General features: G+C 36.3%; 2 protein-coding genes across 3 annotated transcripts in view; one reads left to right on the top strand and one right to left on the bottom strand.

Moving 5' to 3' along the window:
* The first annotated feature begins 15 nt into the window (after positions 1 to 15).
* Positions 16 to 9,292, top strand: LOC139961979 (mitochondrial import inner membrane translocase subunit Tim17-B-like). The gene is made up of 7 exons (XM_071961740.1): positions 16 to 76; positions 1,713 to 1,812; positions 3,756 to 3,819; positions 4,498 to 4,626; positions 5,362 to 5,397; positions 6,068 to 6,142; positions 7,155 to 9,292. Exons 1-7 carry the CDS (start codon positions 51 to 53, stop codon positions 7,229 to 7,231), a joined length of 507 nt encoding a protein of 168 aa, XP_071817841.1. The 5' UTR covers positions 16 to 50; the 3' UTR covers positions 7,232 to 9,292.
* A 636-nt stretch (positions 9,293 to 9,928) lies between these two features.
* LOC139961974 (quinone oxidoreductase-like protein 2 homolog) overlaps positions 9,929 to 27,128 on the bottom strand; it is a 40,972-nt gene continuing 23,772 nt past the window's right edge. For both annotated transcript variants that reach the window (XM_071961731.1, XM_071961732.1), the window contains exons 2-10: positions 25,043 to 25,202; positions 23,954 to 24,050; positions 23,605 to 23,663; positions 20,496 to 20,564; positions 18,490 to 18,599; positions 15,053 to 15,134; positions 14,125 to 14,306; positions 12,414 to 12,642; positions 9,929 to 11,742 (exon numbers count right to left, since the gene is read on the bottom strand). In XM_071961731.1, the coding sequence (XP_071817832.1) occupies positions 11,674 to 11,742; positions 12,414 to 12,642; positions 14,125 to 14,306; positions 15,053 to 15,134; positions 18,490 to 18,599; positions 20,496 to 20,564; positions 23,605 to 23,663; positions 23,954 to 24,050; positions 25,043 to 25,202 (1,057 nt within the window). In that variant the 3' untranslated portion in view covers positions 9,929 to 11,673. The remainder of the gene's footprint in view (positions 11,743 to 12,413; positions 12,643 to 14,124; positions 14,307 to 15,052; positions 15,135 to 18,489; positions 18,600 to 20,495; positions 20,565 to 23,604; positions 23,664 to 23,953; positions 24,051 to 25,042; positions 25,203 to 27,128) is intronic.

A 27,128-nucleotide genomic window follows, 5' to 3' on the forward strand; every position in this document is an offset into this window, starting at 1 on the left:
CGCAACAAAAAACATATCCTGATTACGTAAGATCTTTCACAAAATTCATCATGGAAGAATACGCACGTGAACCATGGTACAACTTTACTGATTTATTTTCCTTTGCCCATACGTTTTTAAATTCAAATTATTAACCAACTTGCATATCCGATATTCAACATCCGTTGAGTTCATAAAAATTGTAGACTAATAGTAAGAAATATGTGTGTAGGCTGGAAGAACTTTAGTAAGGTACCGTTGTGTTGCTACTGCTAGTAACAGTACTGTAGTATAACTTAGGCCTAAATATAGGCACGGTAGGCATCAATGTACTTGGCCTGTACTAAATCTATTAATTTATTATGGTGGGGCTTATCCGCAGGGCAGCCCTGCGAATAGCCAGACACATACACCTTATTCACAGGGCAGCCCTGCGAATAGCCGGACACAAGTATCTTATTCACAGGGCAGCCCTGCGAATAGCCAGACACATACACCTTATTCGCAGGGCAGCCCTGTGAATAGCCAGACACAAGCATCTTATTTGCAGGGCTGCCCTGCGAATTGCCAGACACATACACCTTATTCACAGGGCAGCCTTAGACTGGGTTAACGTGCTCAGTAACTTTTGGGGCTATTCGAGTTTGCTTTTGGGCACCAGCTATCTTTTTGAGAGTCTTAATTGGGAGCCTCTATATTTTGAGGAATTTATTGGCCTTTGGGATTCCTACCTCAATGCTGTTAGGATTGGTTTTGGGAGCCTAGGGCCTTAAGATTGAACCAGTCTAGCATTAGTACCACCAACAAAAAAAATGTCATCCCTCATTTTCACCTTTGTTTTTGCAGAGTGATTGCTCATTTGCATGTAAAGGTGTGGGAGGGGGGGGGGGTGTCACACCCTTGACCATATTGGCTTTCAGGCAATATCGGCTTTTGGGGAATCCCAAGATAAGCTCCCTTAAAATAAGCTTTTAAAATTGAACTGCAAGGGTTCCAAAAATTAGCTTATGAAGTGGCTAAGACTATTTGGGCCCAAAAGGTTGGCTTTTTTCAAGGCCCCTAAACTGACTGGTATCAATAGCAAAACCTAATAATAAACCTATTTTCAAAATCATCACAGCCCTGCGAATAAGGTGTCTGTGTACGTTATTCGCCTGGCTGCCCTGCGAATAATCACTTCGATTTATTATACAAGGCTGTTGCCTTTTCTTATGATGAGATTTTTTAACCGCGGCCGCTGGTTAAATAAGGAAGGTGGTGTCACTTATACCTGATCGTAACCTGATGTAAATATGAATTGTGTACAATGAAAGAAATATTTCATTCAATGTTGGCTAGGCTATACTGAAAAAAAAATAAAAAAACTAGAAAATGTAACAACTAACATTTCAGTAATACTAGGGTAGTAGTAAACATGTATTACTCTCACCATGGCACTAGTCTAAGTATATGTTGTTCAAAAACATGCCACGTAGGTCTAACATTAACAAGTTCTGGTACAATATTACCTGGGACCATTCCACGACTATGTCACGAAAAGACACAAAACGAACCAGGATTCAATTTATCTGTGGCACAAACAAATGCTACATATTGTTATGCTATAAATTTTCATGCACTCTTACTTAGCTATCAGAAGCTATGCAGTCGACTAAAGTAGTGTTACAGTAGATGCTGTAAACGGCATTGCATTTTGTATGTTACTATGATATGTTCTGGTTATTATTCAACAGCCCATGGAGGATAGTAGACGATTGTGGAGGAGCCTTTTCTATGGGATGTATAGGTGGAGGGTTAGTTCATTCAATACTAGGAGCAAGAAATGCACCCGCAGTGAGTACTCTGCCTGTTAACTTATTAGATGCCACTTTTCCATTTATTTTCCCCGGAAATCTTGTTATTTGTGTCTTGTACCCAGCAATCCTCCATAAATGTGTGTTGTCCTTCCCATGTCACATGTTCTATTTTTATCAAGAAATTCAGAAATCTTTCTTTCAAGAAAACCAAACCAACATAAAGTAAAGCAAGTCTGATTAAGCACAGAGTACATGAGTCTCATTTAACCAGTCATTTTATTACATTAAGAGTCGTATCCTATGGACCTGTCTTATAAATCTCCATTTATCACTACAAAGAATGACTGGATTAAACGTGAAAAGCTGCACACAACCACTGATCTTATCATTGTACACAACTAACAGTCAACTAACTGTGCTCTGTATGTACGAAGGATATTGTCCACCCAGCGCATTCAAATGTCTCTTAACTTTTTGAATGCCATATTCAAAATGTTTCTACTGTCAATCAGAAGGAAGCACAATATAAAAAAAGAAGGGAAGAAAAATTTCAAAGTATTTTACTCATTAAAGATGTCATCTGAAAAATGACACTGTGAGGCATAGCCTACCATGTGGGCTAGTGGTGACTGTACCTGTAGGCTTAGTATGTATAACACTTATAACATGATTAGGGACTAACGTTATATCGAACACGGTAGGGCTGAGGTTATCATATCCCACGTTTGACATAGATGATAACGTTACAGATTTTGAAGCAAGTTATGAAAATGCATGAACGACAGTTTCAAATGGGGTCAGTGGTTTGAATAAAATTTTAACAAATATTCAAGTAGGCCTAAGTTTCACTGGTATAATCAATGTAGCATGCTAGGATAGGACTAGCAGAATGTTTTCATGAATTCATATGTTAGGGTTTAGCCTAGGCTAGGATTTTTTTTTATTGGTGTACATGTGTGTAACTTTTGAGAGATTTGAAAGCCAAGTACTGCCTATATCTCGTTATACAGTCTAAGTCACCCTGACCCATGGCCAAATTTAGATTTTCATCAATTGCTAGTTGCAACTCTGTGATATTAAAGGATGACTGTAGACACAAACTTAAACTTTGATATACTGTAGCTCTATGTTGCTGTACCAAATGAAGTTTGTGAAGTAAGACCCTTCAAGCAGCAGAGGCTCATTAAGCAAAGTGGCTGGACTACTTAGTCTAGTACATCGGTAATTAAGTCACCTTCACATGAGTAACAAAGTTCAGGCTAATAGAGAAACATCACAATTTATATTACCACAAAAATGATCCATTTTTGACACACTTGCCACATATGTATGGTGGTACAGTAGATGCATATTTAAAGGTAGTGAATTATTTACAATCAGTTGATAACTCTCCTCCTATTCACCTTTTGCAACCCTTTAGTACTTGCATTTAGAATCCCGAAAGGGATATAAAGGCAGATTGCTAATAACCTTTAAATGAAGAAAACAACACCTTTAAACAACAACCAGGCAACTTAATGAAATTAATTTATAGTGATCAGCTTATACAGTTTGTATTTGTGGTTTTAAGATCTGTGGTGTATTTTTGTTTCATCTTTAAATAGGCATATATAATTTAATTTGATACAAAAGAGTTAAACAGACATATATATATATATATATACCTGTAATTACTGATAAATATATTAAATTTAGGTAGCAATGAAACCATGTTATGAAACATTGCACATTGATACATATGAGTATCTGTACTGTAGGTTGTCTATTCTTCATTTCTACGTTTTTAGTCAATTTCTTGTTGCACTGATTTTACTTGTTAGCTATTTAACATTGGTAGTTTAAGCACACATCAATGTAGCAAAGTTTTACATATTTGGCCTACATGGCTGTCTGCCTTGTACATATCGAGCAACTCAAATGAAGCCATTATGTTACGTTTCAATGTACTTTATTACAGTTTTATAATTCGATTTATTACAGGGTTACAAAAACAGACTTATTGGCAGCCTTTTAGCAGTCAAACACAAAGCACCAGTGGTTGGAGGTAAGTACATCCTAAGAACCATCATAATTGCTGCATAATCAGTAAAAGTATTAAATAAAGCTTCTTAGATTCAGAATATTTCGAAAAATAAAGTTTTGTATCACAATTCTCCATAGCAATCATGATTTAAGCACTACCTCAAAGGTTCCCTCACAAAATTTATATGTGTTAGGTACAGCAAGTACTGTAAGAGGTAAAATCTTAGCTGTGAGGTAGGGTGTTCAAGACTTAATAGTTCTACAATACAATAGAGAATCATTTATCCAGGTGCATTGCACCAGAGAATAATTTATCAAGTTTATCCAGGTGCATCACAAAAAATGCTAGGCAAAGTGGTCAAGTCGCTATACAAGTGCAAAGGTTTACATATAGCAGTGTTTGGTATAAACAGGAACAAAGGACATTGTATTTTATAATGGACAAAGTTCAGAGCCTTTCAAATCTACTACACAAAATTGGAACACTACTAACTTATTTCCTGTATGCTACTACATATTCCTGTAGTACAACGAAGAGGGAATGCCAAAGTTCATTTCACGTCAAAAGTCAAAGGTAAGAAACTGTATGAAGTACTTGAGTTTATGCACAGTATACTACAGTATTTAACTTGACCGAGGCCCCGTGAAATGTACAGTAGATAAAAGTAGAATATTAGTGACATTTTTGTTCATCTCACAGGTAACTTTGCTGTCTGGGGAGGTTTGTTTTCCACCTTTGATTGTACCCTGGTACACATCAGGAAGAAAGAGGACCCCTGGAATTCCATCACAAGTGGAGCCCTGACGGGGGCGGTACTTGCAGCTAGGAGTGAGTACATTCATATGAGGATATACTGCTGTATCCAAATAAGTATTGGAATCTTGACAGATGTATTAATTCAGTTGGGAGGTTCAAGAATGGCTTTTAGGCAGAACTGTAGAATATACATATATTTATATATCATGTATGTATGTATGTATGTGTGTATGTATGCGTGTATGTATGTATGTATTTTTGTATGTATTTTAGATCCTCCTGCAAGCAGGAACTCACAAAGAAGCCTCATTGGCCTATCAATATTTAATGTCCATGATTATGAATTGTCAACAACTCTGTAACTGGACGACATATCATACTGTAGTCTTAGGAAAAAGATTTTTTTTTTGCGTTGGTAGTTGGAGGATAATATCTGATCAGAACTTACAGTAGCATTCCAGGGCTTCGCTTAGCGCCTGCTCTGAAAATTGTTGTAGGGCGAGATGAAGTTTTGACGTCTGTTCATAATGGTTGCCGCCTCTGTTTGAGGCATCTAAACCTGTTGTTTACACCAATGCAGGACACAAAATAAAATATTTGATGTATGTCAGACTGCAAGTAAAACCAGAGCTTTTCAGTTTTATTATATCGCTAAGTTGAGATTGCATCTTAAAGGTCAACAACCATGATATCTAATTCCGTTCAGTTCGTTGATAAGTTCCTTTTAGTCTTCGTATTGATATGCGATGTGTATGCAGGAAGCTAAACATATATATGTGCTCATTAATATTTGTTTTTATTTTACAGATGGTGTTTTTGCAATGGCTGCTTCTGCTACAGTTGGTATGTAGTTTGTATTTGTAGTTTCTGTTTTTATGGTTGATTAAGTTACAATTAAAAAAGGTCGTACAGAAGTTTCTTATTTGTAACTGGTCAGAGACTTAAATTGTGTTTTATTTTGGAGTTTTGAATCAAGTAGAATGGTATAGAAGAGAAACAAACCAGAGGGAGATATTTGTAAAGAAAAACTTAATAAAATGTAGAAATAAGTATGAAAGTAGAATTTATTTGAATACTTTTTGTGGCAAACATTCTCGGGTGTAGGGTACTGTATAAAGTTAACTGTAAGTTAGTCTTAGTAATTCACACATTGATTCTTTCAAGACAATTCTTGACAGTATTCACCAATCCATTTGGGTACTTGGGGGAGCTGTTTCTTGTGGCCACCAAATTGAATCCATGTTGTATTTCCATATCTTAGTCTCTTTTGCGATGTTTCAAGGATATTAGTAGAGCATGAATTGTGCAGCCTTTTTATACAGTAGTACATCCAGTTCTGTTATCTAAGTATCGATTCATGTCCATTCTCACCTAATCTCACATTTTATTATACAATCAAATAGATCATTTTTCAGAACTGTCAGGATAGAATTCTTAAGATTCATTACATCACCTGAGTAGTATTGTACTGATATCACACTTTCAATTTAATCTCTGTTTTTTGTTTTTAAAGGTGGTGTTCTTTTGGCCATGATTGAAGGCATTGGTATTCTAATGACAAGAATGTCAGCGGAACAGTTTAGACCAGGTAAGTCTTTGCTGTACCACGGTCCTATATTGTTTATCTGTACCACGGTCCTATATTGTTTATCTGTACCACGGTCCTATATTGTTTATTTGTACCACGGTCCTATATCGTTTATCGTGTCGGTATGCATGGTGCATGAAGGAAGTGCATACAGGTCAAACAATTGTATTCGGTTCTCTAAATGAATTTGTCTTTATGAACACAGAGATTCCATTCCAACTTTCTGGAATTTTTATGCTTCAATAACTTGTTTATTAAAAGAGTTCAGTTCTTAAAATGTGCCTTGCTGTTGTGCTAGAGCAGTTGGTTTCAGTTTAATCCAGCATTAGTTTCAGAAATATGTGTTTGAAAAAAGTGTTTGAAAGTACTTCACAGTTTGTAAGTCTTGAAAGTGCCTCACTATATCGATGATGTGTTATTGCTGAAAGTGTTACATATTGTTATTCTCTGAAATTGTTGAAAATGGTTTATATGTGTTTAAAATTCCATAATAATTATGTTATCTTGTCCCTCTGTCACTTATATTAGTCTTTGCAGTTCAGTCACTTTCAGTATGCTGTGCTTACAGTATACATCTTTTAAATCATATGCTCATATGCATGGGTCTCGAACTGACTGACAAGCTCTTGGTTCCTGTCTCATGTGACCTAGAGGTCAAGTGAGAAAGCAACAGGTCCAAAACGTAGTAAATACCAAAAGCAAAAAATATCCATTCGTAGTTAAATCTTTTCATGCACAACTGCAACTCAGTATTGATGGTATTAAGATGTATATGTATGCACATTTTGCAAGTGTACTGTTGCAAGGTGGGGTGTGGGAAGGGGGGGGTGTAGTTGGCTGCTCCCAATTAAAAATCTAATATCTATGCTAACATGATCAGTTACTCCTGTTGTACTCCCGGTTTGTTATGTAGACGATTGGTATGTTATGTCGCGCTACTGTAGACAGTTTGCAATCATCACAGTTAATTTATCTATTAATTTATCCTATTTTTCATTCTCTCTCCATGCAGTTAATCCACAGATGGAGGACCCCTCACAACTTGGCCCTAAGCCACCATCTTCATATGGAGATGGCCAGTTCCAGTGACAATAGTAGTTGATATGCCTCAGAGAGTTTTTATGAGATCCCTGACCCAGGGTTATTTGTGCTTGCCAAAGAGGGCAGCTATGGGTGAAGAACTAGATAAGATCAGCTCTCTCCGCTGGAACAAATTTTTGTTTTGTCTGACAGAGGGAGATATTTAAAGGGGTATTCCGGTGGCGAAGTCGATTGGTTTAAAATGAAAATACTGGAAATTTTTTGTAGCTGTACGTCAATACCTCATCTCCATTGTATTTGTATGATGACGATATGAATATTATCAAATGTGGTAGTATTTTGTCAATGCATCTGTGGAGTGAATGATATCATCACAACCATTGAGCTAAATTAGGGTATTTGTTCCTAACTCTCTTATACAAAGAGGTAAATAATATTTCTAAGAAAGAGTTGCATTTTGACAAAATTCTACATACAGAACCTCGACAGCTATGCAATGTTCCAAATGTATCATGTTTCAAGGAAAAATGGACTAGAAGATTATCATAGGAAAATAGAGCTTGTTAAAGCGCATTTGCCATTGTGACATCACAGACCACTTACTGTGATTTACCCCAGGGAAGAATTGAGGGTTCTAGGTACTTCTAGCCAAACTAGGTTCCATAACTTCCATTGAATCTATAAAATACCTTGAGTTAGGAACAAGTTTATTGAGATGGGGTTTTTAACTTACTGTGTGGAGTATTTTCTTTTTTGCCAAGTAAGATTTGTATTGTTTGCTATCAGAATATCCCTTTAAAAGAGTGTGTATATTTTCTGCATTGTATGGAGATTTTTTTTTATTAATGATTACCAATCTGGCGAACTCATTTAAGTTACCTACAGAAGAGAAGTTTTACCCAGAGTGATGTGTTCTGCAAGAGACCAGAATGTGGATAGTCCAATATTCCATGGTGCTCTTATGACAAGTTGTTAGATACCAGTGATAGGTAGCTCACTTTTATCACCTTTTCTTAAATTGAAAGTTTCTAATTGACAATAAAAAGCCAAATTAGAACCTGCATATAGGGATCTTCATTCATTATTTATTACTACGTTGTTACTTATTGAAACCTATAATGTTATAGTCTTCAGGACACCAGCACAAGATTGCTTGACATGACTTCAATCGTAATAAATTGAACACAGGAGCAGATCCAAGATTTTAAAAAGGAGGGGGTGTCACCGTGGGGTCGGGTCGTTGAAGTTGACTGCCATGTATGTTTGTCTGAAGGGGGAGGGGGGGGGTGCAATCTGGGGCCAGTTTTGGCTATAAATGACTGTAGATCTATATGTAAGTATCAATTTGTTGTGGGGTTTGAAAATGGGAGGACCCATTGGATATGCATGTGATGGATGAGAGGTTAGACACCTAAGGGCATCTCTCAAGGTATCTTCACATTCATCTCATCACCCCACCATCTTCTGAGTCATGAAAAGTTGTTTAGGTAAAGTTTGATGTTTTCTTTCATATTGGTCGGTATAATTAGTCCATAGAACAGTGCAATGCACCAGTTTGTCATCTATTGTCATGTGTTGTCAATCTATTGAGTAAGTTATCTATTGACATCTTATTGAGTGAGACACTCAGTAGATTAAAAGTCAGTCTACACCTTTCAAAAATTGCACTAAATTACAGTATCAATGCTTTTTTGTACTAAAACTGGACATTCGTCAGTGACCTCTGGTGTGGTTCTCGGTCAATTGCCGTAACCATTTCTCAAGGTCCCGAATCCTAGTTATGGGATATAAAGTAATTTATCAGTGAGCAGTAACAGTTAAGTAGTCACTTTGTCAAACTGCCAAAGGAGAGTTCCCCCATTCTCCTTTACTATGCGTATAATTGAAAGTGTGATGGAGTGTTCTGTTCATGGTGATGTAACTTAAATCATGGTAATTCATCAATTTTGTTTTTGATGAAATTTGATAACTGTACTGGAAGTGCACATAGGTGTATATGGCCCATAATATAAACAGCAGTCATGTTTTTGGAATTACCTGGAGTGGTAATTCAACTTTGCACTAATTGTTATGATGTCTCAGAGTATGCTGTGTTGGCGAGAGTAATATTTTCTTTTAAAAATTAAAAAAAAAAAAATGATTAGTAATCATAATGAAACATGAGTTTCTAATTTGGCAAATGATGGAAATCAACAACTGTGAGAATTTCAAAAATCACAAACATAGTACCACCGAATCACAGAGAGACCGTCAAAATTTTATCCTTCCTTTAACATACAGTGTAGTTTCTAATAGTTGATGTCAGCATCAGGGGGTCAACATGAATATCATACTGTATCTGTCGTAAGTCCTAGGAAGAAATATGTTCTTGTTAAGTGACTAGCTATCGCAGATCAAATCAGATGATTGGATTCCTTATCATAACGTAGTATCTGCTAGCAGTTTTCAAATTTTACCAATCTCAATGGTATGACATACTTTTACTGTTCTTGCATTAGTTTTTCACTTCAGAGAGCAGACGTAGCTTAAATTGTTTGTAACAAAAGAATCAAATATGGAGTAGCTCATGAAGTAATATCACAAATTCATATTTCTGTTTCTTGTATTATTTACAAAAGTTTGAAAGAGCAAAATATTTTAACTTGATTTTATACATTGGTATTTTTTTCTTTTTTTGCCGCCTAGATAGTAATGAATGAAAATAACTAAGTAAACCTTAATTTCACACATTTTGTGATTCAACTGGATTAAGTTGGATTTTTTAGGTTATGCTATGATAACATATTGCGACTCGCTCTGAAATACAAAATCAGGAAAAAGGCCCAAAAAACCCCCCAAAAAACCCTAACAAACCATAATTTCTAGGTACAGTATAAACCCAAAGTTATAGGTCTGTAGTTGACCACATGGATGACAGTTCAGTGAGTGGTTGGCTTGTCTTTCCTGGATCGGAGAATGGGGGTATGGTATGGAACTCTTAACTTTGGGAAGCCTGTGTTTGTAAGCTATTAGTACTCTGTCAACATTCTTTGTATCTATGGTAATTAATGAATCATAAATAATTAACAAGACAAGAGAATAGTACAAAATAATTAATAAGTCATTGTAAAATGTTGGAAGAATTTTAATCTCTTTTTTGGGAGATGATGATGATGATTTCATGTGTACAAAATTTGTCTTTGTATCAAAATATATAAAGAACCAGAAGTAAACAACCTGATCTGTGATGATGTTTATTCTTTGCCTTATTTGTGCAGTTGTAAAGTCATTGACTCTTCACAGTGAACCATTGTTGTAATATGATGACTTATGTCGATGACTCATCTCAGTCAGGAGTTAGGAAAGCTACTGGCGATGACTTGAAATGAGGCGACTCGTTACATATATTTATAACAGAATGAACAAAGAGGCAGTTGTGGTTCTCACAGCCTTGGCTCATCTAAGAATGCCCTCCACCATGACCCCCCCCCCCCCCCGCCACCTTTCCTCTTTTTGTAGGAGAAAATGTTCAACTCTATATGATAAAGAATATCAACATACTGTAAACTGATTGTGCTACCTCAAACATTTTTTGAATTTTACAAATACTTTTTAAAAGACCTGATATATGCTTCTCTTGTAAAGGCAAGCAGAATCCAGATGAACAATTAACAGCATCAGTCTCTTAAATTTTATCCAAGAGGGTGATTCTTCAAAAGCACAACTGAAATTGAGGAACCAGGGTTGCTTCTTTCTACCTTAGAATTGTTTGCATATCCACATCACGGCCAGTAGATTGTAAAGGTGCAGAGTAGAACCTAACTGGCCGATTTAGAATGTTGTTAATTCCTATAGATATATGTGTACTTTCCATGGATAAGTAAATGTTGATATCATATCATATAGATACGTTTTTGTTGAGCAAACAGGAATGAACTCAATCGATTGATTTTCCGCATTAGTACAGCATGCTTTACTGCACTCAAAAGTGGTCTTGCAATGAAGACTTGCTCAAACCAAGAAGTATCCCTAGCCATTACAAGATGAGTTGTATTCAAAATGTTGTACATAACTCTAACTTATTGCTTAAATTCTCCACAGTTTATCAAATCTGACAAAAGTGAAGAGTAAATACCATAAAAAAAAAAAATTTTTCCTTAATATGGTATTATTTGGAAAAAAACTACAGTAGGTAAATTTTAGCTAAATGTGGTAAATTTAGGTAAATTTTAGGAAGCTCATCTTTCTTGAAGAATCGTTAGATAATGCTAAAAAAAAACAAAAAAAAAAACATGATTGCTGTGACATCTGACCACCTTCAACACAAAAGTTCTCAAATCTTACTTTGGTGACATATTATATATTCTTTATCATAATCTTTATAATGAATGACAATATTCATATTAATGGTTCATTATGAGCATTGAATGGCAGTATTGTAATTATCACAAAAAAAAACTTAATAACATTGGCAATTTTCTTAATTTACTAATATTAACGCTAAAATAATACTAATCCATCTTCACCACGACTTTACCGGTAGATTTGCGATCTTTCACCGAAAGAAAAGCTTCGTTTACCTGCGAAGAGAGATATGAAGGAAAGATCATACTGATATGCTTAATAACTTGAACTGAACACTAGCTTGGAAAAAAAGGATAAGTTTGCAGAACAGTGAAATGATTGGCTTGATAAACATTTATGTACAGAGGTCCTTCCTAGCAGATAAACAGTCTTGAAACTTGGAAAATTTTCTCAATTTACATCAACTGATTGCTTGCAATATGATAACCATATCTACTAGAGTTTCATTCATTCAATGATGATCATGTCCCTATCATGGAGACAATGTTTAATTCCCGGTGTCTTATGCAAAGAATGAAGGCTGTTTCCATAGTTACAGTCCCAAATTCAATGAATTGTCGGTCAGTTTCCTGAAACATGTTAAATAGTAAGATACTACTGTACTTGATTGGTCTGGGTCTGAGGGAACACATGGAAACGTCCAACTCTTTCTTTTTGGGAGTTCAAGAGTGCATTTAGCAATTGTCCTACTTTGTTTGATTAACCATATTTTACGGCTACACTTCTCCTCTCTTTATGAATAGGACCGTCTATTTATTTGTCTTGTTAGTCCTGCCCTAAGTTTTTGAAAACTCTGTACATTAATATCTTCTCTCTCTCTCAAAATAATTTAAATTTGGAGATAAAAATTTATAAATGAATTAAATGATGTCCAGTTGTATTTTACCTGGTCAAGTGTCCAAACTTTCCCAATGTGAGGAGAGATCTTGCCTTGGTCACACAGTTTGAACACGTCTTCGACAGACTTTCTGTAAGCGGCATTGTCCTTTAGTGCATGCTGCCCCCAATAGAAGCCAATGGCTGATACATTCTTCACTAGAAGTATGTTAGCTGGAATTTTAGGAACTTCTCCACCTGCGAAACCTATGACCATAATGCGACCTTCCCACGCAATGCTGTGAGAGACAGAGGAAAGTAATAATGGGGGAGAGAAATTCATCTAATACATCATTTGATCTGTATTAAAGGCATTGAAGACTCGCCCCAAACTGCGTGCAGCCATCTGAAAAAGTTAACCTTCTGTCGCTTGCAAGTGATGTTTTGTTTGTGTCACTACAAAATGCAGACAGTAAGGAAACGTGATACCTTGTTATCTTTAGCTGGACCTGAGATGTCCATCGCTGTATCGTTTGTATACTGTGCTGTGGGTATTGACCGCAGCTGTATGTACTGACTGTACACTAGTGTCTAATTACTGACGGTAGCAAGCTGTGTGTGTATTTTCTGGGATAGATGGTGGTGTCTAACACTTCTGTTACACCTCATTCGAAACTAGGTCAGATTACCGGCATTAGACGTTTCTTTTTGCGTGAGTCTTCACACCCTTCAACTACACGATGTGTAGTTAATACTACACAGATATTTGATTTGATCTGAGTATGCAGATCAAAGTCTGCATATTCAAACTTTGAGTATGCAATGAATATTAACATGTATACTCAAATCATGCATGGTTTCACAGATTCAGGGACTAATCAATGCCAGTTATATTTTCTTCCTTCCTGCCACATAACAGAATAATTTTTGGCTATGCAGTTAACATGGTTTATTAGGATATCTTAGTTAAGGTATGTGATGGACAACACTTTCCGTGATGAAGGTATTTGGGAGGGGGAGGGGGGGGGGAGAGAAGAAAGGGGAGAAGGGAAGGGCAGTGACTAGAGTGCTTACATGTTACTCTTAACTCAGAAATTAAACCAAGTCCATCGGCTAATACCGGTTGTCATGCCTTGGTCAGTTTGCGAAATAAATTACAAGAAGTCGAAACCAACTTTTAGAAAATGATTTCACTACACATGAGAATATCAGCTGAAAGTAAAAGATGTTATGATGAATAGCAGATGATATTTCTGAGGGTCAACATTTTGTCAAAACAAAACAGTTTTCATAAAATATTCTTTAAAGTAGTCTTACAATCTATTGAAAACTTTGACATGAGAGGTGTAATAGCAGAGCAATCACAACCATTAACATAGTGTATTTTAAAACCTACAAGGGATTAAAGCTGCATGCTTCAGGGTGCTTTCATTTTAAGACAAACCAAGCACCTTAGACTATAAACTGTCAAAGCCCAACTGGTCTTAGCAGTTTCTGTTAGATTCCAGAGGCTTTTTCAACTTAATTATCCAGCTATGATTGAAAACCCCACTGCCTGACAAAGTAATAGCATGTCTGATAATTGATGTCCTGAAAATGCACTTGTCTTAACTTATCTGGAATTAGAACTTTTATTCATAAGAAGATATTTAGGGAGAGGAAGATGAGCTGGTGCGAGAGGGGGGAGAAGGGGGGAGGAGGGAGGGTGGGGTAGACGAGAAGGAAGGAGTGAGCTATGGAGGGCAGGGGTGGAAGATGGATGAGGGAGCAATTCTGTTTACCTTCTAAGGCACTGTTTAAATGTATCTCCTCCTACAGATTCAAAGATGACATTAGCTCCTTCTCCATCGGTCACTTCTTTGGTTTTGTCTCGGATGCTCTCCGTTTTGTAGTCAATAGTTGCAAAAGCTCCTCGTTTTTCGAGAAGCTGGCATTTCTCTGGACCCCCAGCTGCCCCAATCACCTGAGGAGAGGAAAGAGAGATGATAAATAAAGGTGCTTGCAAAAGAGAAATTGAATCACCTAAAGTGTAAAAGGGGCATGCCATCAAATTTTGATTTGCGAACTATAATATATCAATGTGCCTTTCAGGGCTAACTTTGTAAGTAATGAAGATAGCTTGAAAACTGAATATGATGGTAAGGGTAACATTGTTTGAACTTAAAGTATCAATCCACTATTTTCTTGGCACACAGCTTAGTTATGAAAAAAAAATTGTGGTGATTAAACAAACATGGTAACATTTCATACTGACATGTGCTGAAGACTACTAATCACATTTTATACTCAGCATAAAACAAAATGGCAGAGGAATGTCTCCCTCATGCATATCATATTTGTAACATGAGACTTGTGATATCAACTTGTAGTGAAGGTCTTATTGCAACTGTAGGTAATTAGAAAATACAGCCTACGCTAACCCCTTACCTGACCCACTTAAATAGTGATTATGAAATCAGATGACATGTTTCATCGCTGATGCTTCCGAGCAAGTACATATACCAACATAAGATTAGTGTTTAATGTTTACTGCAGGCAAAAATGGACAGAAAATCTGTCAGTTTCTATACAAATTCAATTATCTCTATGAAATTTAATTCATTGCCAACATTCTGTCTTGTTTTTCTTTGAGGGGGGGCAGGGAGGTGGGAGTGGAGTCTCAAGTTAGTGCTATGTTAAAACTAATAAATAGTGAAACGTTTTCTTAACCTTTGCTCCAAGGACATGAGAAGCAAGGTCAACAGCTGCTAAACCCACAGCACCGGCAGCTGCAGTAACCAGGACAGTCTCGCTGTAGAAGGAACCAAAACAGGGAAAAGAGTAATCAAAACTAAAGAGATAAGAAATCACAGGAATTACGCTGACTACACATCAGCATCTTACAACAACAACATGGAGTATGTTTCTGTAAGTTATAACCCAAATCTGTTAGTTTCTACAGTTTCACTTTGTTCTTCGTAGTTAACCATTTAAAGATAAAAACACCGAAGAGGTCATTTGTCTGGGTACCAAAAGATGGCAGAATATAGCAAATTTTACTCTGAAATGCTTTCTAGGTTTGGTGTCTGGAAGTGAGGATATGATACAAACAGATGCTTTTTTTCAGGTAGACACCTAATAAGCTATAAAACATAAATATGAATTTACTGCAGTATCAATTGAAACAATTCAGCTTTATTTTTTTGTTTTTGGATGTTAGGGGAAGGGGAGGGAAAGGGTAGGGGAGGATGTGTTCTGGGAAGGGATAGGACAGGGAGAGAAGGGGTGGAAGAGAGGATATGAGGTTCAATTGTTTCTTGGATGAAACAGCAGTAGAATAACTTGCTGACCTAATTGAATATGTTTGTATTAATAATCTGGCATATGATACCAATAACGTTAGAGAAGAAAGATGAAGCTGTCTAAATATAGTTCTGTTCAAGTTTGGTCCATCTTCTTTAGTAATTGCTCTCAGCAGAAATTATCCCTTCAATTCAAACAAATTTATTGTTCTATGGAGCATTTGTTGGATACTATTTTTGATCATTGCTATCATAACACTACATAGATGAATTTGTTTTGATCAGCAGAGCTGCATATGTTCCTTATATGCACACCCATTCACATGCACAACATAACAGCGCAAGCTGCACTGAATATAGCAAAAGCCATTGTTACAATTTTCTTATTAATGCTTTAATTCGAGGGCCTTTTTAAGCCATTCAAGACGTGATTGTTAAGACTGTATCTAAACACGAAAGTCGTACAGGTTAACACGCCCCTGAATTTTAATACAAGATTGTTTTTTTATGACTTACTCTAACAGGAAGAGAAAGTAAAAGAATCGGCCGGACTCGAAACAGAAGGCAATCAAACGAAAGTCAATAATTGACTTGCATGTTAAACCTGTTTGTTACAAGTGTAACAAACGCTGAATAAAACCGCAAGGTTAGAAACATTCAGTAGAGAACATTATGATACGGGAAGTCCTACCTCCATTGTTGTTATATGAGATAGTGTTGATGTTGTCGGCCATGTGAACTTGATTTCCTTTCACATCCTCATCTTGTAAAAATAACCTGTTTGCCTGTTTGGTTTTTAGTGCATTTATGAAACCTCTTGCTTTAAAACTGTACTTCATGATCAAACGCCATTTAACATCCCCTGCAGTGATTCCTAATCTAGCCTAAAAATATGTTAAAGTTACATCCCAACAAAAAGAAGGGAAAAAAAGCAAAAAATGGTGAGGAGGGTGGGTAGTAAAGGGTGGTTACCACAAGTTTCTTAGCTTGATGTTGTCAGACTAGAAAATAACAGTACTACTTACACATTACACTACTTACTAATTTTCCCTCTATGGTCTAATTTGTGGCAAAATTGAGCCGATGACTCAACTCCAGCTGGGAATATCACTGGCAGTGACTATCTTCAGACTGGACTAGACTAGTTAATCCAACTCGGGGTCCCCATGGCAATGCTGCCCAAGACTTGCCATCTAGCATTTGAACATTGACGGTACAAACAATCCTCCATTAGCAGCAACGACCCTCAAAACGAGAAACATCTGAGAGTAGTCTCTTCCAAACCTCTCGTAACGAGAGAACTGAAACACACGCTACTTGAATTATGACTCTGAAAACTTAGTTTGCATTGCAATATAAAGTATCTATCCTCCAGTCCATACGAGTATCTATCATTGACAGTTTATTTCCTACTCATATGATTGTCGTTTGGTTTTAATTTTGAAATACACAACTGCTTCATGACCTTTGTCCTATATCTCTATTGTAACTCGAGTATTTTATACGATGCATTCAAAACAAGTAGTTGCAAAATTTGGACAACGTTGATCAGAGCTGAGAACAACACTGTTTCAACAACTCCTGTATTATTGCCACAATAGTTGTTTTCAACACTGACAGTCTTTTTATATTCTAAAGAAAACATGAAAACTTTTAACCTACAACCCCTTTCATAACCCTTTTCATAAAAGGACAAAGAAACAACACTTAATTGTTGTCAGATGGTTCAGGCTAATTACCCTGCCCCCCCTCCCTCTCCAAAAGAAAAAAAGCTTTTTGGATCAGGAAATAAGGAAACTGGTAACTTTCTTTGAATGGAACGTGTTGTATCATTTCAAACATGTGTAGAATGGTGGATATTGAAACATGGTTCGATTGCAAATAATTTACAAAAATCAAAGACAACCAACTGTCTTTAAGAGGAAACAATCAGATCAGACCAAGCTATGACAAACTGAGGTTGTCAATGACAAATGTGTTTTTACAAGTTACATTAATGAGTGTTTCTGTGTTATTTTAGTCTAGTAACAGACATTGTCACAACTTCTCCTGGGGTAAACGAGTTCTTCAAGTACAGAAGCTTACTGGGACTGGTAAACTACTGACATTTGCTTTATAAGGTAAGTCGATCAACATTGAAAAAAAGTGAATCAATAAGTTCAGATATGATTCTTTGTCATAGTTTTATATTAAGTAGTGTATCCTTCCTACTGCATGAGAATGCAAGTTTGGTAAGAGTATGGTAAGACCAATGACCTACAAAGCTGGCAATTATAGACTGGTGGCGACCGACCTTCCATTGTTTCATGTTTTTAAACATTAATGTAGGATCAAGCAGACATGAGACCACCTCACCTCTCAACATATTGTTCATATCACAAGTTATTCAGATGAAGTCGCGTCACTGGATTTCAAAGATGGTGACTGTCTTAAAGCTTTTCGTGTTTTTTTTTAACCCCTTATGAAGTACAGATAACTCAGGAACTGAAATCATAAGAGACTTGGTATTCAGAATTGATACTGTGTCAATTTAAGGTTGGGTGTTGACTTAAAGGGTCTAAAGTTTTGATCCTATCGGGATCGTCTTCAGAGGCAGACTAAACTGAAGGCAGGCAGGCAGGGCTGGCTAGATAATACAAAATAATACCCATCGAGATCCTCTAACCTTTAGACCTTGGCGTTAGTACAGATACTATGTACAGTAGGTAGGCGGTCTGTTTACAAAAGTTTTTTCTCTTATTAATTTTAATGCTAATGTCAGAGTTATGGGTGAATACAAATGAGCCAAGTAAAGTTGAGCCTCACGATCGAGTCCCCACATCTATCCCCTTCAACACTGTATGTATTCCAAATGGTTTGACTTACCCTTCTCGCACCTTGGCCCTTCTTGTCAAGCCCAGCCATGCTGTCCCGTACGAACAAGGTAAAGAGGCTGCAGTTACATAGTCGATGGATTTAGGAATATGCCAGAGTTCCTTAAAAAACATCAATAAAATAGGAAGGTATTAAGAATGTTTTATTGTGTTTTTTGTTCAAATTACACGACATACTTAAACATAAGTTTCAGCAATCTGCACATGAACATCTTCTAAACTCCTGGTATTCAGCCTAATTCTCCCCCTACATCATCTTGCTGATCCTACAGTGGTGGATGTGATGGCATGGAGTACGGGTCTACTGGGAAGGAGTATCCACTTCCCTTTAAACAATACTTTTGAATTAACTGATGTTAAAGAACTTTCCCCTTATTTTTCCCACAAATCTCACCTATTTTCTTTTCTTCCTTCCATATTTGTTTGGCGACCCCGCTTTGAACGCCAGCGCTAACAAATGTTGGTGACATTTTGCAGCAAATACTGGCAAACATCAACATTTTATAAGTGAAAATTAAGATTTCTGAATGACTTAGGAAAAGTTCCATTTCTTTTATAACAGAATCAAATCTCAAAACCTTGACTAAAAACTAAAAAAAAACAATAAAGGAAAATAAAGAAAGGGTTCTCACAGATTGGTGTATAATTGTTTATGTAGTTTCAAAGTGAAACTGTTTTATTTTTTTTAGTTTTCATTGTTGTTTATTTTCTTTGATTTCCCACATGAGAGTATTTTTCTCTATTCGGCCCCAACACTTTTTACAACATTTCCTTTCACAACTACATTGTTTATTTAATTATGAGTGTATGTCTATTTTGTCAAGGAAATGAAAACATAGCAAAAGAAATAAAATTTATGCTGTACCAATATAAAAACTAATTAATACAGGCTTTACTCATGTTGTAGCACATATCATTTGTGTTCATTTCTTGAGGCAAATCCTAGCTATTGAAGGTATATTTGAACGCCTTGCAGTTTCCTCTTTCCTGTTATTCTGTTTGAAATTGTTTTCAATTTTCCAGTAAAAAATACTAATCCACTGGAAACAAAAAAACAACTCTTAGATAAATCTGGGTGAATGTGGTGGAATGTCATTGACTCCGTAGTAACCCAGTTGCTAAGGGTGTACAGTGTTACCAAGGTTTCTATTTCACTCTAGGCAGGGTAGAACAAAGGGTGCTGATGTTGTGTGGAGATATGTAAGCCAAGAAGCAGAGAAAATAAACACAGAGAATTTGACGAGTGCAAACCTAACTAAAGGTAATGACAGTTTTATCTCGACGAACGAGAAAGTTCAATTTTTTTTGAGTCTATAAATTGAAGGGTGTGTTCTGAAGACCACAGTCCACTGACCGGGGGGGGGGGGAGGACACAGTGGGCCGTATTTTTGCAAACCGAGAGATGACTCTCTCTGCAGAAACCGATACTTTGTTCTATATTTAGACGTCTAGGATAAGTGATCATAAAATAAGGACTACTCTATATGGAGATGCCAATCCATCATCAATTAATACATGCCAGTTACATTGTGTACTTTCATTTCGGTTCTCAGCATCGCTAGCGGTTACAAGTTTCATTGTTCCCTGATTACACACTAAACACTTGACATCTACATCGTCAAAACCCATAAAGAGAGTTGCTAGTATAGTTAGTCCACTAATTCGTAGAAAGTCTACTCGTTGACCGCAAACCCGCGGAGCAGAACGGTTTTCTTCTCTGTGTGATTGTGCGTGACCAGTTGCTAAGGGTGTACAGTGCTAGTTAGGTTGCTAGTTCACTCTTGGTATTGGTGCTGATGTTGTGAGGAAAAGTGAAATCCTGGACAAGAAACATCACCTCATTTTGAAAATTATTGATGACCGGGTGTTTAATTAACATAACATTATCCAAGGAGGGGAACCATGCATCTTTAAGAATCATTCTTGTTACGACAATCACGGCCTACGTAAGGTTAGCTATTGTCCGTGTGAAGTATTATGTAATGATAAATGACTTACATATTGGTTACAGACTGCTTCCTCTGCAAACGCACCAAGATTAAAAGTCAAACCGACCACTCTGTCCCCCTGGAATAAAAGAGAAAAAAAAAACAAAATTGATTAAATCGAGACAACTATAAGAACCAGTAAATTCCTCTCAGCTAAATGTCAGCTTAATTGTCTCATTACTCTCAAGGAAAATATGGATATTACACATTATTGATTGTATTAGTTACTATGGCAATATTTCTTGTTGTAATGTTACCATGCATATTCATACATGGTAACACAATACAGTGAGTATAGTAATCACATACACCATTATCTGTTCTTCCTAAAGACATGAATATGTATTGCATTGTTTTCTATCAGAAGCAGCAGTTGCAAGTAAACCTCATAGTATTTCTAATCAAACAACAAAATGGGTTGACTTCATCTTCTAGAAATATTTTGCAATCCAAATTTATCCTTTGCTCCATGGCTGAATTTCACTTACTGTGGTCCTTCATATACCAGCTTAGGAGATCATGATACATATAAAACACATTGGTAGGGAAGGAATGTTATCTCAAATGGTTTGTCACCCTCCCTAATAAAAGGAACATAAGGGGGTCACCAACAACTAGGAAAACAATGTAATCTCAATAATGAATAAAAACAATGGCTGCAATATATTAAAACTAGTCCACAGAAGAAATCAATTGCCAGATGCACATATGTCCTTTTAACCGGCCTTCACAATTAGGACTCTTGGCAGATCCTAATTACAACAATTATCTTCTCACATCTAATTTGCTTAAGTAGTTGGCAATTGCGCTATGAATCAATGAAGGGTTAACGAATGTACATCCAACATCATTACTATTGTAAGCAAAACATTAATTAATCAGCAGGTCAGGTTGTGAATAGGTTTCCATGCAATTTCATAATCCATGTTGCAGACATTCTCTTTGTGACTTGTGAAACAAAGAGTATGTTTGTATATATATATATATATATATATATATATATATATACATATATATATATACATATACATATATAAATATATATATATATATATATATTTATATATATATATATATATATATATATACATATATATATATATATATATATATATATATATTTATATATATATATATAATTAACAAATAGAATTACAGGCCCTCTGTAAGTCACACTCATTTTGTCCTACAGTTTGTGTCATATTTTTCCCTCTTTCACTTTGTTTTTTTGTATGTTTGTTTTAAGACCGTGCATAAAGGGAGCATCATGAATGTTTAGATACTTTCATTACATTAATAGAGACTGTCTCCATCGATATGTATATATATGATATACAGCCTAAATATGGCTCAAAAATGTATTATGTCACGACCAATCTTTTATTTGTTTTCTGGGGTAGGATCCTCCCCACCCCTATTCGCCTTCACATAGAAGTCGACTTCAACGACCCGAGGCCAAGCTCCTCCAGAATCTTTCACTATAGGATTCTACAAATTAGATCTATAAAAGAATGCCTTTTCCGAAAAACTTCTACATGATCAATTATTAGGTTTCAAATGATTGGAATTACTCTCGATTCATCCAAAAACCAAGTCCCACGGCAAAGCCTGTATGAGGAAGCCATATCAAAATCCCAATTGCAAACCAAAAGTTGACCCTCGTTAACACGCATGGACAACTTCGATCGCGTGATAACAAAGTAAGCCTAATGATTTGAGCAAACTGTAAGATATGCGAAAAAGTAAAACATTTCCCGCAAAAAAAGAAATGTAGGAAATGCGGGTTGACGCAATTGCATGTATTACCATCAAAAACATAAATGAAATTATAAGAACTGAGGAGATTTATGCATTTATGTAAGTCCCCTTTCTCGTTATCTTTGATTGGGTTTACCGTACACGATAATACCCCCCCCCAACTGTATATCATGCAGGCACATATCCAAGGAGTGGGGGTGTACACCCCCCCCAATTTTAACCCCACACAAAAAAAGTAGTTACTAGTTCAACCTTGCATGTAGACCTAATTTATGGCCTAAATATGTCTTGGATTGCAACATTTCATCTCTAAAATGTTCTTTTTCATCCTGTTGGAGGTACCCCCATACCCCTTAAATGAGAGTCATCCTTAACGACCCAAGGGTCACACCCCATTCCTTTAAAGATTGTGGATCCCCTCCTCTATATGACATGGTATAGCGAGAGAGTCCAGTAGTTATTATGGAGACAGGAAACCAAAGGTGTCAGGTTAGATGTGTATAATGTTGTGTTTTAACTTCATTTTAATGTCACATGTTATATACAGTCAGCAGAACATGAATGCTCGGAGATCTTGATTAGCTATTGTAATTAATTAAGTGTTATGCTTTGTAAGATTTCCAACTGATTGTTTCTATACCACCTGACATACTTTTGCCAATTTAGTCTCCACAATGCTATTGCTATTGTTTGCTATTCCATTATGCTATTGCTATTCCATAATGCTATTATTATTCCATTATGCCATTGCTATTCCTTAATGCTACTGCTAGTCTATAATCATATTGCTATTCCATAATGCTATTGCTATTCCATTATGCCATTGCTATTCCTTAATGCTACTGCTAGTCTATAATCATATTGCTATTCCATAATGCTATTGCTATTCCATAATGCTATTAGTATTCTATCATCATATAGCAATTCCATTATGGTATGGGTATTCCATTATGCTATTATATATTCCATTATACTGATCCAACCTGTACCTATCTTGAAAGTTTATATAAACACGGTGTAGGAGTAAAAATAGTCACACCATCATTTTTGCCAAAATTTCACACCAATTTGCCCAGAGCGAGTGTAAAGTTCAAATGACAAATGTCTCTATTCCAAAAACATTCTTATAAGTAGAGACAGCTCTATATAGGTATCACTGCTACTTTACTACAGTTTTCAACATCGCTGATACATTAGCTCATGAATGTGTTTTGTTATGAAAATTTCTTTAGAATTAATTGATGTAGTTATAATTGAGATATAGTTTTGATGTAAATTTTAAAAGCATCATTAACAATTTTCTCTGTTAATTTAAATGGCCAGAGACAACATAGAGATCAACTGAATCGATACAACGGTACCTTTCTAAAATTGGTAACATCGTCTCCGATATCAAGGACTTCTCCGGCTAGTTCTGATCCTAGAGAGAAGAGTGAAATCAAGAACAAAATGTTTAATACATTCTTATTTTTTTAATATTCTATAAGGTACAACCACCTTCATTAAGACCAAAGACTTTTTGACTATAATGAGAAACAGTTGTTATTCTTAGAAACTGAAGAAATTAACAGTTTTAGTTATGGTAAAAATTCATGCAAGGAGACAAAACTGTTGTGTTCTCCGTGAGAAGCAAAGTTTGAGAAATGCGAAAGAGGAGTGCATGCACCAATGATTTATATGGTTTCCAAAAATAACAAATAATGACCGCACCTGCTACAAATGGAAGTGGTGGCTTCTCCTGGTAGGCACCTTGTATCATCAGCAAATCGCCAAAGTTTACACCTGCGGCACACACCTTGATACGAACCTTCAGAGCCAAGAGAAAAAAACCCACCATGGTTGAAATATTGCATGAATATTCATTACTTAACATCAAGCGATATTATCTCATACATGAATCCAAACATTCACAGGTTAAAAATAAATTGGGCTGCAGGCTCCAATCCTGGTGGTGCCTTAATTCCTTCAGTTCTTTTTTTTTTAAGTTTCAGAGCTGAGAGAAAAAATTCCACCATGGTTGAAACAATTTGGATTACTATTCAATACTTCACGTGAAGAGATATTAAATAATGTCATACCCGGATCCAAACATTTAAAGGGTAAAATTGGGCTGCAGGCTCCAATCCTGGTGCTGCCTTATTTTGCTTGAATTCTTTTCTTTTAAAGTGTCAGCTTTGCAGACATACTTTCCCCCGAACCCTACGACTTTGGTTCTTCAGGGGGTTGCCGCCAGTAACCGTCTTCAAAAAAAATGCTGAGGAATTACTTATCGGTATCGTTTTTGGTTGGAATCATGGGAGGGTGTCTGATTGGTCAACTTCAATCCTATGACTGTCTCTTTCTGGATTATTGATGAGATTCTTGGCAAATGCTTTTGCCATCAGGGGGTGGGTGGGGGGTGGGTCTCTTGTGACAATTTGATGTCTCAATCTTTATAAACCTGTCTGAAGAAGTGTTTCTTTATGGGAGTCATATATTAGTGGTACGTTAAGAAAGTAATCTCTTTTCCATCTTTCTTTTAAACATATCACTTGGTGTAAAAATCTATGAGTTTCGTCTTATACTAATAATCAAGTCCAATCTTATTTTGAGCAGTTTGTGGTAGGTTGGATGGAAAATTTCCACTGAATGCCAATAGTATAATATTATAGTACTGAATTAGTGTATGAACAGAGATATGTCCCTAATCCAGATGACATTTGGTAGCCATAAATCCCCTTCTACCCCTACCCCCACCCACCCCACCCCCTCCCCCCAAAGGATACTAGGTGTCTCTGCATTCATAAACAAGTCTCTTACCTGTCCTGACTGAAGCTCTTGCGATGGTAAACGGGCCAACACCAGCGGTTTGCCTAATTCTTGACATTGCGCTGCCCTGTAGGTCCTCTGTGCTTGGTAGTGAACTGTAGATGTAGGTTTCAATTGCGTGATGGGTCTAGTCCGAAGAACAAACTTTCCTCTGATGGAGAAAGGAGAAGAAGAAATGGGATTTACAGATTAAAACATGATACATTCTTGTAAGTAGGACGATGTGTCATTTACATATAAATACATACAAATGTATCATTTACATATCAATACATATGAACACATTTACATATAAATAATATAAACGGTTGCTTGTATTATTGCAGCGAATATATGGTGATATAAATAAAAGGTGAATTCTAAGTGTTCATAAAGATGAAGGATTGAGACTGATTGAGTCACAGAAACATAGCCTTTTGAGACCTTTAAAGTGTGAAAGCAATTTAGCTGTAACATCCAACAACAAATGTGGGGGTGAATGGCAACAGTTGTTGCCACACTGTGGTTTCAGAAGAAAACAATTTGCTTCTATATTTCTTTAAGATCAAAGGTCATTCCTGTGACATCATCTTCAATTTTGATATAGAGAAAGGTTATGTGAATTGGAAGGATATTTTACTGCAGAGACTCTGTCTGCCAAATTTTTGATGTAGTTATAAAAATTGTTTTTGTTTCATTGATAAGACATAACAACACTCAAAGTTGTTCTTAACTGGCTAGTCATCATAACTCTTGTTGTTTTGCAAGACCTATTAGACGTTAACAGACAACCCACAATTATCATTGCCAATTGTTTACAGATAAGCAAACATTTACAATTTCTGCAATTTAAGGTGGTATGATATGTCTCAGATCTGAAGTTATTTAATGCAACATTCCTGAATAATTTGTACAAAATTAACAAGGGCGGCGGAACCGGGGGGGGGGGGCACGTGCCCCCCCACTTTTCCTCAGATTAAAAATGTGCCCTTTTTCTACATAAAAATTTCTAAATAAAAAAAGAGTTTACAAAGCGAAACCCACGTCGAATGAAATATTTCGGTTAGTTTTAAATGTTTACTACCACAGGCGTAGGAGCCCAATTTGATTTGGGGGGGCTGTAACGACTTGCCCGAAAAATATTACCAAAATTTTGTGTGCGCTACGCGCGTTCAACATGTTAATGTGCATATCATATAGGCATGCGTTGGTTATTACATCGCATGCCAATAACATACAATCATTTGCCGTGTTATAACCCTTCCAAATTGGTTATAATTATTGGGAAAGTCGTTACAATAATAATGAACATAATAATATCAGTTTAACCATTGAAAAACACATAGAAAATTACTTTTCTTTCAGTATTTTGACATATTTCATTTGCTTTCATGCATGTATCGATCGCGTGTGCAGGGACTTGGACTTTATAATGATTTCACCTCATATTGTCTTTTTCCTTGTTTCCCAATTTGCACATTAGATACTGCAGTGCTAGTATGCATTGTTTCCTTGAGGGGGGGGGGGTGGCGTTGATGGAGTGATGTGTATACGCAAATAAGATAATACAATAAGAGTTATAAAGGGTACTAAATATCAGGCTGCATCAGTCCAATCGAATTTCTGCAAAGTGCCCTTCGACGTTGGTGCCCCCCCAGATTAAAAGTGCTTCCGCCGCCCTTGAAAATTAATGAGTGACCTTCGGAACTACACAAAGGGTCCGACGAAAATTTACATAGCCATCATCTTTGACCTATATAACAGAGATCTGTGTCAAAAACAACTTTCCCTAATAGTTAAGATATATCTTGTTCAGTTTGGAAGCTATGCAAAATTAATAAGTGACCGTCAGAACTACATAAAGAGTCCGAGGGATTTATTTTTAACACACAGACTAATAATGATGGTTGAGTTTGTATTTCCTTGTATATCCTTGAATCATTGAATGTCATCCTTTACTCTGCCTGTAGGTACCTTCTTGCCAATAATTCTTACCAACTGCCTTTTTTCACTTTCTTGGAAAATAATCTTTGATGGCCTTGCCCTCAGTGTAAAGCCTAACATTCAAGAATGGTCTTTTGTCAAATTGTAAGAAGCA

Source organism: Apostichopus japonicus, chromosome 20 (assembly GCF_037975245.1).
Source record: "Apostichopus japonicus isolate 1M-3 chromosome 20, ASM3797524v1, whole genome shotgun sequence".
Classification (NCBI taxonomy): Eukaryota; Metazoa; Echinodermata; class Holothuroidea; order Aspidochirotida; family Stichopodidae; genus Apostichopus; species Apostichopus japonicus.

Coding starts and splice junctions, on each gene's coding strand:
- LOC139961979 (XM_071961740.1), top strand. CDS start 51: ATGGAAGAATACGCACGTGAACCATG. Junction 77..1,712: donor GAATACGCACGTGAACCATG/GTACAACTTTAC, acceptor ATTATTCAACAG/CCCATGGAGGATAGTAGACG. Junction 4,627..5,361: donor GGCGGTACTTGCAGCTAGGA/GTGAGTACATTC, acceptor TTTATTTTACAG/ATGGTGTTTTTGCAATGGCT.